The sequence below is a fragment of the Gracilinanus agilis genome, chromosome 2 (assembly GCF_016433145.1).
Source record: "Gracilinanus agilis isolate LMUSP501 chromosome 2, AgileGrace, whole genome shotgun sequence".
In the NCBI taxonomy this organism is placed as follows: Eukaryota; Metazoa; Chordata; class Mammalia; order Didelphimorphia; family Didelphidae; genus Gracilinanus; species Gracilinanus agilis.
Genome location: NC_058131.1, coordinates 459557693 through 459569222, shown reverse-complemented (window position 1 = coordinate 459569222; position 11530 = coordinate 459557693). Strand labels below are relative to the sequence as shown.

At 35.7% G+C, this 11530-nt stretch overlaps 1 protein-coding gene across 1 annotated transcript in view; it reads right to left on the bottom strand.

Annotated features, from left to right (window-relative positions):
* Positions 1-11200, bottom strand: part of LOC123233989 (complement C5-like) — a 96288-nt gene extending 85088 nt beyond the window's left edge. Inside the window, exons 1-4 of the mRNA XM_044659960.1 lie at positions 10494-11200; positions 8941-9103; positions 6213-6283; positions 1539-1630 (exon numbers count right to left, since the gene is read on the bottom strand). Coding sequence (XP_044515895.1) covers positions 1539-1630; positions 6213-6283; positions 8941-9103; positions 10494-10751 — 584 coding nt within the window. The 5' untranslated portion in view covers positions 10752-11200. The remainder of the gene's footprint in view (positions 1-1538; positions 1631-6212; positions 6284-8940; positions 9104-10493) is intronic.
* Between the last annotated feature and the right edge of the window lie 330 nt (positions 11201-11530).

Genomic DNA, 11530 nt, shown 5'->3' with positions numbered 1-11530 from the left:
CTTCTCCACACAGACTTCATTAGTCTCAGATGCACCCCTAAGCAAGGAGGAGTTGGAGAAGCAAGCTGGAGTTCTTGCCAGTTAACTGACTTGTATTAGTCATGGCTTTCAAAAAACAATAGCTTGCTAGGGCCACACTAAAGGTGTCTTAAATTTGTTTGTTCCTTTTTGTTCCCTGTAGGTGGTGCCACATGATTGACTTTCTGTTATATTGGTGGGAAGCACTAGAATCACCAACTGCTAGAGCTAGAAATGGTGTAGAGATCAGTTAGCCCAAATCCTTCATTAAAAAATAGGAAATTGAGCTCTAGAAAGGTGAAGAAATTTGCCCAAGATCACACAGCAAATAACTGACTAAAGTGAGACTTAAGTCCAGGTCTTCTTACACCTGGAGGTGGTAAAGTGGATAGAGTGCTGGGCCTGGAGTCAGAAAGACTCCTCTTCCTGAGTTCAAATCTGGCCTCAGACACTTACTGTGTGACCCTGGGCAAGTCAATTAACTCTATTTGCCTCAGTTTCTTCTTCTGTAAAATGAGCTGGAGAGGGAAGTGGTAAATCACTTCAGTATCTTTGCCAACAAAACCTCAAATGGGGTCGCTAAAAGTCAGGTCCAACTGAAAACAACTCAGTAGCAGTTTCTGACACAAAGCCACATAGCAGCATTATCAACTACTTTTGATTGTTAAAATCATGTAAATATATCTACAACTTAGAGCCCAAGTGATTTACTTACTGATTTATATAGGTCATATAACCAGTATGTATGAGTCAGGACTTGAACTCAGATTTTCTTGCCTTGGAGAGGAGCTCTAATATCTCTCCCTCAATGACTCAGTGCCCAGACTATCAATTAGAGATCTCCAGTGTTATAGGGAGCTTCATCACAGCAAACTCTCTATACCAATGAAGTCTTACTGCTCATATAGGAGAGTAAAGAGAAGGAAATTACTATGGGCCAGGCACTGTGCTAAATGCTTTACAATCATTCTCTCATTTGATCCTCACCACCATCCTGGGAGGTAGGTGCTATATTATTATCAGCCAAGCAAGTCCCTTAATCTACTCTAATATATCTAATAACTATCTGGGGTCAGATTTGAACTCTAGTCTTCCTGACTCCAGTACTCTATCCACTGAGCCACCTAGTTGCCTCTAGCAGAATATATCTGTGTATATATAAATATGCATGCATATATACTTATATGTGTGGATACATATATATTGAATATTTTAATAAAAAGCAAAAATAGTTTATATTTGTATAGGACTGTGGCATCTACAAAGTATTTTTATATCCATTATCTTATTTGAGAAGAATCATAATGGCCCAGTGAAACCAGCAGGTTAGGTATTGTTATTTCCTTTTTACAGATAAGGTTCCTAGGGCTCAGAGAGGTTAAATGACAGGCACAAGGCATCACACAGTTAGTAAGTGATAGAATATTCGCCTCACTTTTTCTCACTCATGAGTGCAATACTCTTTCCAGTATACATGTTGTAAAAGAAACTGCTTCATCTAAAAAAAAATTTTTAAATACTTTGGATTTGAAGGAATCTTGAAATCAGGAAATGAGACAATGCCAAAATAATCATTTTCTTGGAGGATTTCAACTTCTTCTCCTTCTGGATCCTTTCAATGAAGAGAAAGAAAAACTTTGTTGCAACCTTATAGGATAAAAACTTATTTAGTTACAAACTTGCCTTACTTGTATTTTTAAAATTAAATTTAGTTGTATTTTATTCTAAATTGTAATTATTTTATAATCATTTGTTGATTGAATCTTTTACACATATGTATTTTCTCTAAATGTCACAGGGATATTAGGAATCTACAAAGGTCAACAGAAGAAATTTTCAATTTCCTCAGGCCCATTCTCTTCTCAATCACTTGCAACCTGATGTCTACCCCAAATACTCTACTGAAATTATTCTTTCACTACCTGCCATTTCTGCCTTATTGGGAGTCTCTGGTAGCAGGCTGTTAAAATACAAAAGAAGCATGTAATAGAATAGAAGGGTTAGATCTATCCCAGATTAACCTTTCTAGATTCTTCAGACTTAACCACTTTACCTCAGTTGCCTCTTGACTGTGTTCCTATGAGCCCCCTTTCCCATTGGTAAGTTCTTTCCAGAATCTCCATTTTGGAGAAGGGCCCCAAACAAGCAATCCCTCATTTCCCAAACTCAGGCACCATTTTCCTCCTCTTCCATCCCACTTTTCAACTCCCCTTTTATGTGCTGTCTTCCCCATTAAAGTGTAAGCTCCTTGAGTGCAGGAACTGTCCTTTTTGCTTGTTTATATATCCTCAACACTTAGCACATCGTAACCACTTAAATATTTGTCCACTAATTGATTATGTAGTTTGACATTTTAGTCCTTTTATTGTCTTTGAGATTTGGTCTTTTTCCTAGTTGCTCAAGAATTTTATTCATTAGTAACTGACTTTGGAATTGGGCTTGCTCATTGCCATGTGAGTAAGTGAGCTGACTTTAAGAATCAGACTTCTGGAATGCCATGATAGATATGGAAAGGGGAGATCCCCTGCTATTAGACTGTAACTGTTAGAACCAGTTGCAAAGTGACCTCTATCCAGGAGTAGAGGTCTCTTCCAACTTTAAAACCTGTAACATTATCTTGTAGCATTTGGGGAGCTTTTGAAGAGATTCAAGTGTTTAATGGCATAATAAAAGAATCAATTCATAGTCCTGAGGTTGTGTCAGGGGTCCTGAAAAGGATTTCCATGATGGAGTCTCAAATGGTGAAGGATTAAAAAAAAATCTATGGCTAAGCCATCTGGTCCAACTGCAACCTGATTCCCTCTAAACAAGTCCAACAAATGACCATATAACCTTCTAAGAAAAGGTAAATCAAGTACTTCCTGTTTACTGGCAGCTCTAGTTGTAAGAACATTATCCCTCACATTAATCTATATTTTCCTCTCTGCACCTTCTATCCCAGTGATGGCAAACCTTTTAGACACCCAGTCCCATGCCTTGCCCCTACCCCAGAGAGCTTGTGCCATGCCCCACCCAAGACTGAGGACCACGCTGTTTCCCTGCCCTCCCTTACCCCAGATAGGGGAGGGAGTAAGTGCTCCCATTGGGCTGCTGGGCAGAGGGGAGGATTAAGTGAAAAAATATGCTCAGGGTTTGGGTTAGAAATGAATTTAGGGTTAGAGTTAGGGAGCGGAATGGTTCAAGTGCTCCACTCCCCTCTAGCTCTGCACTCTGCGACCTGCCCACCTTACCTCAGATAGGGAAAGGAGTAAGTGCTCCCATTGGACTGCTGGGCAAAGGGGAAAGTGAAGTAAAAAATTGTCCTCAGGCACAGTGGAAAGGGGGAAGGGAGCAGCTCAGCCTGAGTCTCTCTGCCTTTCTAATAATTAATTCTGGCAAGTGACAAGCATGTGCCCACAGAGAGGTCTCTGCATGCCCTTTCTGGTACATGTGCCATAGGCTTGCCATCACAGTTCTACGCATTACTAATAGCTTTGTCCTTTGCCAAAGAGAACAGATTTAATCTTCTTCAATCTCTTCTGAAAAATTTCCCCCTCTTTCATCTTTATTGTCTCTCTTATTTGCAATCTATCTCTATATATTGGCTCCTTCCCTGATATCTATAAATTTATCCATGCATCTCCCATCCTTATAAAACCCTCATTTGATCTGACTTTTCTTCTACCTATCATCCTACATCTTTCCTCCTTTCTGTGGCTAAACTACTTGAGAAGCTTGTCTGCAATTGGTGTCCTCAATTTGCTTTCTCTCACTTTCTTCCTAACTACAATCTGACCACCATCCTCACCATTCAATTTGAACTCCTTTCTCCAAATTTACAATTGATTTCTTAAATGCCAAATCTAACTGATTCTTCTAGATCAGAAGTTTTCAGACTTTTTTTGTCTCATGACTCTTTTACATTCTTAAAAAAGGATTGGGGACCCCAAAGAGCTTTTTTAATGTGGGTTATATTTATTTTTATTTATTATATTAGAAATTAAAAGATAATTTAAGATATTAATTCATTTAAAATAATAACAAAATCACTATGTTACTATAGACAGCATGTTTTATAAAAAAATATATATATTTTTCCCAAACAAAAATAATTTAGAGAGAATGGCATTGATATATATATATATATATATATACATACATACATATATATATATTTTAAACCCTTAGCTTCAGTCTTAGAATCAATACTTTGTATTGGTTCCAAGGCAGAAGAACAGTAAAGGCAAGACAATGGGGGTTAAGTGACTTGCTCAGGATCACATAACTAGGAAGTGTTTGAGGCCATATTTGAACCTAGGACCTCCCTAGGTTTTGATTTCAACTTAGGTCTGGCTCTCAGTTCAGTTGCCCCCTGTTTTATATATTTTTGCAAGTTTCTTTAATGTTTGGCTTAATAAAAGACAGTGGAGTCTCATTTCAGCTTTTTCATTTGTCATATATTGACTTAGCTGACATATATGAAGAAAATCTAGCCTCACACATATATGTAATTGGGAAAGGGAGTATTTTATTTTAAAACCCTTGCCTTCCATCTTAGAATCAATTCTGTGTATTGGTTCCAAAGCAGAAGACTGGTAAAAGCTAGGCAATGATGGTTAAGTGTCTTGCCCAGAGTCACAAAACTGGAATTGAAGTGGAATGTTTTATTAGATAAATCTTGTCCCAATATTATCATGACAATAGTTTTGACCTTGCAGACATCCTGCAAGAGTCTTAGGGACCCTACAGGGTTCAAGGACCATACCTTGGGAACTATTGATCTGAATCTTCATTTTGACTAACAGCATTTACACTATTGATTACTTTCTCCTACTGTATACTTTTTCCTCTCAGTTTTTAGTGACTTGTCCCTTAGTTCTACCTGTCTGATTATTCTTTCCCAGTTTCTTTCATTAGGCTTCATCCAGGTCACTCCCCTACCTCAAGTGTAGTTGTTCCTCAAGCCTATCCTAGAGCCTCTTCTCTTCTCTCTCTAAACTATCTCACTTGATGAGCTCATTAGCCCCAATAGATTCAACGATCATCTCTATGCTGATGATTCCCATATTTAACTCTAGTCTTTCTCCTTAGGTCCACTGCTAAATTCTCACCTGCCTTCTGGAAATCTCAAACTAGATGTCTCATAGGCATCTCAATCTCAACATATCCAAAAGAGAAATTTTCATCTTTCTCTCCAAATTCTCCCCAAAACTTCTATTTTAACATTAAGGGCACCACAAATCTCCCAGTCACCCTGGCTCACAACATTGGTGTCATCCTTCACTCTTCTCTCACATTCACCTCACATTCCCAATCTGTTGCCAAATCTCAAAATCTCCACTTTCACAATATCTCTCATGTAGGTCCCCTTCTCTGCTATGTCTTAGTCTATTGAAATAACCTTCTGATTGGTTGTCCTGCCTCAAACCTCTCTTTATTTTAACCCATCTTCCACTAAACTACCAAAATGATTTTCCTAAAGCATAGAAGTCTATCCTTGTCAACTCCCTAATCAATAAACTCCATTGGTTCTATTACCCCCAAGATCAAAATGAAAAATGCTATTTGGTATTTAATTGTTTTTTACAACCTGATCTTTTGTGCCTCACCATTTACATTACATTTATTCCCCTCAACTTTAGGATCTATCAGTAAAGGTCAACTTTTTGTTCCTTACCCATAATACTCTGTCTTCTGTCTCCATGACTTTTTTACTGGCTGCCCTCCTGCCTGTTCTCTCTACCTCCTCTAACCATTAGGCTTCCCTGGCCTGCTTCAAGACTCACCTCAAATCCCACATTCTGCAAGACACCTTTTCTTGTCTTCCTTGTTGCTAGTGCCTGTGTTCTGTGTTCTTGCTTTTATTTATATTCCATATATCTTGAATATCCATAACTATTAACATAACATCTTCCCCATTAGACAATGAGCTCATTAAAAACAGGGGTGATATTTGTGCCTTACTTTTTATATCCAGAGCTTGGACCAATAACTGGTATTCAATAAATGCTTAGTAAAGATTTGTTGACACAGAGTCTTATTACTCTTAGGAGTGCAGAACCTCAGTTCATTATACGTCTGTGCATAATAAATGCTTCAATGAAATGTTTTTGAAAATCGAACAGCTTGCATAAAGTGTACCTATGAAGATCGCCTTCCCATTCTTGTTTCCAAGAAAGGCATTGCTTAATCATTTACATGAACATCATACTCACTATAAAAGTTAAGGTGGTTTCTCTCCGAGCTGGCTTCAATTCTTCATTCAAGGAATAAACTCTAATCTTTACTGCAAGAATAATTTGCACATTACACAGTATGTTGAATTCTATTTAACCTAACAATCAGAGTCATAACTCTAGGACTGTTTGATTTCTAAAATTTTAGTTTCAAAACACATGTGGGTCCTGCTTTAAGAAAGCCAATATGAAAAATAATAATAATATAAATTAGAAGTGATAATATGATCATACAAAAAAGATTTTCTCTGAAAGTTGTTTTTTACAATTTCCTTAAATATATATTTTGTTTATTTCATTTAAAATATAATAGATGAAAATATTTTATTAGTCATGAATTTTGAGGAATTCATCTACTAAATAAAAATTGTAAAAAGCTTTCCCAAGTACACAATAAGTGTGCATGAAATTGAAACTGTTTTACATGGGGTCCTTTCATACCCTCCAGGATCCAATTATAAGACATAGATATGGATATTTTGCTAAGAAAATAAGTAAATGTTTCCACAGAAAATCTCTCCCTTTTTCTCTATACAAGGAAAGAACACCAAACTGAAGTAAATATTCTTACGCAATTATTATGGGCAAGAATTCTTAACTTTTTGTATGTCATGTACCTCTTGGGCAATCTGGTAAAGCTTAAGGATAACTTTTCATAATCATGTTTTTAAATTGATGAAATGAAATACATAGGATGACAAAGGAAGTTAATTGTTTTGAAATTGAGTTTTCAAAAAATATTTTTAAAGTCATTAAGCCCTAGATTAAAAGTTTAAAGAACTCTTTAAACCCTAGTTTAATGAAATAAACCTCCTTTAAAAAATCCCATCCATATGCCTCAATGTTTTCTCCCCCTACCATCTATTTCTATTTAGAGAATTACAGAATTTCAGGTTGAGAAGGTAATCCCCAAACCAAAGAAAGGTAGAATTTCAAAGTAGCATTTATGGATTCATAGAATCTGAGAGTTTGAAGGGACCATTTCCTGAGGCCATCAAATACCCAACAGAGATACTCTGTACTTTGCATGAAAAACACTAGTTAAGGGGAAACCTAATGTCTCTTGAGATCCCCATTTCAATTTGGAATATCTCTACTTCCTAGGAATTATTTCCTTTCATCTGGATTTCTGTAATTTCCATTGTGGGGTCAAGTAGATGCCTAAAAACAGCTACCATAATCATCCCCTCACCCTGCAAATCTTTTTTCTACTCTAAACATCTCTAGTTACTTTCAACTGATCCTCCTATGGCATGGTCTTAGAACCCCTCACCAGCCTAACTGACCTTCTCTAAAGAGATAATGCAGAATGTCCACACTGGAAGGGACTTAGAGAGGACATTCCCTCATCTCACCAAGAAGCAGAGGCTCAAGAAAATGAAGTAACTTGCCCAAGGTCATATAACTACTGGCAGAACTGGTACCAACTTCTCCAGAGTATTTCCCCAATTCTTTCTCTACTCTGCTATCTTTCCTTTTGAAATTTGTATTTATTGTTCCATTATCTGGAGTCAAAGTTCAAACCAACTAAATATTTAACTTGGAAACAATAATTTCACTCTAATATTTTAATATTATTAAAAATTAAATATGAATATTATTAAACTATAATAGTTTAATAATCTAAATATTTCTAATATTTAGATAATAAAGGAACAATGTTGATTTGATATCTACATTATATCACTTTAACTGCACTTTATGCATTATATTTGTTTAGGTAAAATAATTTTTAATAATAAGATAATTTTTAATATCTTTTATAAACCTGCCCTGGCAAATTATAGAGGAAGACAAACACTAATTTTTCATTGAGGACCTAGGGATAAGGATAAGACCTGAGATTTCATTGGTATAGGGAGTTCCTAAGTAAGAAAGTCTCTTCTACCAATGCAGATAAGTGGTTTCTATGTTCCTTAGTATTAAGATCCTCAGAACATGGAAAAGTGAATGAACTTGCCCAACACCATACAACCAGTACTTTCAGAAGTGGCACTGGAACTCAGGTCTTTCTGGTTCAAAAGCTAGACACAACTTATGAGGCATAGATTCATTCTTTCTAAGTAAAACTTGCATCTTCCCTGATCAAACCCAATCTGAAGAATGGTGCTCAGTTCTGGGTGTCATATTTCAGGAAGCACATTGAAAAATGGGCACCTATCCAAAAGAAGGTGACCTTTATGGATAGGAGGCTGAAGATGATACCATCCAAGGCTGGTCTTGTTTAGTCAAAAGAAGGGAAGATATTGGGAGAAGAGATGGACGGGATTATTGCCTTAAAGTGTTTGAAGGGTTGAGATCACTCGTGTGTCAAAGATCTGTACAATGGTTCTACTTAGTCTTAGAAGGTAGAACTTGAGGCAAAGAAGAGAAGTTTCAAGGAACTGTGGTTTTAGGTGAATTTTAGGAAAACCTCTTAAAAATATAGATCATCCAAAAGTCAGACGAGTTGCCTCCTAAAGGAATGAATTCACCTGAAGTTTTGTAAGGTATATTGCAAAGGATTTTCTTTTTCAGGGTAAGGTCAGACCTGCATCTCTTGAGATCTCTTTTCTGACTCTTAGAGAATCTGTGAAAATTGCTAAGAATGAAAAAAGTGACCTCGTCAGGCTTGTTTACAGCAAAGCTAGAGAAACTATGAGTAATGACTAATTTTCCAGTACTACATAATTGCTTTCCAGACAAAAAAGAACCCTTGACATTTTACCTGTCTGATCAGGAGTATAAACAGGCTTGTCAGTCTGAATGAAGAGAAATCCATTCTCATAGTTTAAGGGTATTTTTTTCTCTTTTGTAAAGTGGGGAGAAACAACTTCTAAATATACATGTGAAACTGGATTTCCTCTTCCAGACAAATCTCTTGGCTGAATCTGAAACAGAAGTGTTGAGAAAGAACGTAAAACAATCTCAAAGTATTGTTTAACGACTCCTTAAATACCTTTGTGTGTGTTGTTTTGAGAAAGGGGAGACTCATCCTTGGAAATCAATACTGACTTAGCTAGTCCCTAGTTGAGCCTTCAAGAAGTTTAGAACTGCAGTTTCAGTTTACCTCCTGTATAGTAAGCATAATTCTAATATACCCCCTGCCTCAAGAGGAGCTATGAGAACTAGTGGATGAAAAGCTACAGGCAACTGTGCTACATACATGTGGATTTTTATTCTTCTCAAGGTAAATAAGAATACAGGTAAATTCTCCCCATAGTTATTGTGTTACCTTGAAATGGTTATTCTTCTTTTATTTTAATAACAAATTTCCATATATGTTTTCTAAAATTATACAATTCATGTTGTCTCCCTTTCTTTTTCCCTCCCCACTCCCAGAGCTGGCAAGCAATTCAGACTGGGTTATACATGCATTATAATGCAAAATATATTTTTCATATTATCTATTTTTGTAAGGGAAGAAATTTATAAAACCAAACTCCCAAAATACACTCAAATAAACAAGTGATAAATCATATGTTGAAATGCTTACTCTTCCTGAGAAAAGCAAAATGCTTTCTCTGCTTTAAAATTCTACATAAATATTAGTCATTATGATCAAATTCTGAAGTCTAGGGCCTGCCATCTACATACCTAATGGGAATTTTTCCATTTCTCAATTACATATAAAATCTATGTAGGTTTTTCTTTATGAGATGCAATTCTGTCATTTTTGATGTCTATTTCACAAGCAGGAATGAGTTAAATTACATGGCGTGTTATTTGAACCATTTAGTGATGTCACGTGGGAATAGAAATGTTCTTTCTATGTTTTTGAAATGCCCAGATTTGATTAAAATTATTATTATAGAGGCAGTTAGGTAGACAGAGAACTGGAACTGGAGTTAAGAAGATGCAACTTCATATCCAGCCTTGAATACCTACTAGTTGTGTGACTCAGTGTAAGTCACTTAATCTCTGTCTGCTTCAGTTTCCTCATCTATAAAATAGGATATTACAGCACCTACTTCCCAAGGTTGTTTTTATGAATATAAATGCTAGTTGTTGTTATAGCATTTTAAGGTTTACAAAGCTCTTTTCTCATAACCACCCTGGAAGGTAGGAAAGGTATTATCTCTATTATATAGATAAGAAAACTTAAGCTTCCAGAATTAAAATGATTTGCCCATGGAAGCAATGGTTCTGGGTCTGAAACTCAGATTGTTTATCTTTCACACAAATAACCCTCATACTATTTAGAACTGCCTTTCCTTCTATATTCTATATTATATATTATATATTGGTAATAAGCAGACAAAGTGTTCTTTGAAGACTTACGGTTAAGGATGCAGAGTTCTGGAACTTATTTTCAGGGGATAAATTCACATTGGCAGAAGAATAAGTAAATCTTTTGTCAGGAAAACTTTTCATGGAGACGGTAGCGGCAAATGCATCCGTGTATCCATAAGCTTGAATTACAACATTTTCAGAGGCTCCAACGTGGAATACTTTTGCTGCTGAAATTATGTATCTGTTAGAACAATAGAACATATGGGTTAATCCCTGTATAGCCCAAGATTTCTGATTATTATACATCCATTAGTATTGGGAAAATTAAAATTGACATATCCTCTCAACTCAGTGCAGATTAAAGTATACTTTTTCTATTTTGTTTTTCTTCTTTTGTGTGTGTATTTTCTTTTACAATGTTGCTCTAATATGGAACTATATTTTGCATGAGTTCATATATGGAATCACTATCATCATAACCTTGAAAAAGACTGAGATAAAGGACTTCTTTTTGTTTTTTAAAAAATAATTTCCCTTTCAGTATCCTGATCAATTCTGTTTATTTTTCCTCTTATTTCTTTCCTTTTCTTTTTTCTTTTCTTTACAAATTCTACTAATTATATTAGTTTTCTGGAAGACAAGAGGAGAACTACTTGGGAAAATTATGATAATGCAAAAAACAAAAGTCATTAATAAAAACTTATTTTAAAATAACTTAACTTGGCATTTTTCAAACTTCCTCAAGTAAGAAGAAGTCCTAATAATGATCACTAAACCATATTAAAAATTATTTAAGATATTCATTAACTGTTAACGTAGAATTTTACCTAGAGCATAGCAATTGAATTAAAATTCTTGCTTTATTTAGATTGTCCTCTCTCCCACATATCCCTCTCCATGCAAGAAGAGTAGGGAAAAGGAAAAAACATAACCCACCATACCTGAAGTTCTTAGCCAAAAATTCAGCCCATAAATGCCATCTCCTCTTCTGAATATTACCCTTCATTAGCATGAAAATAAAGCCTCTCCTTATATGAATATTTCTGTTAGTTTTACCTGTTGCCTCAAATCAGAATCAAAGCTAG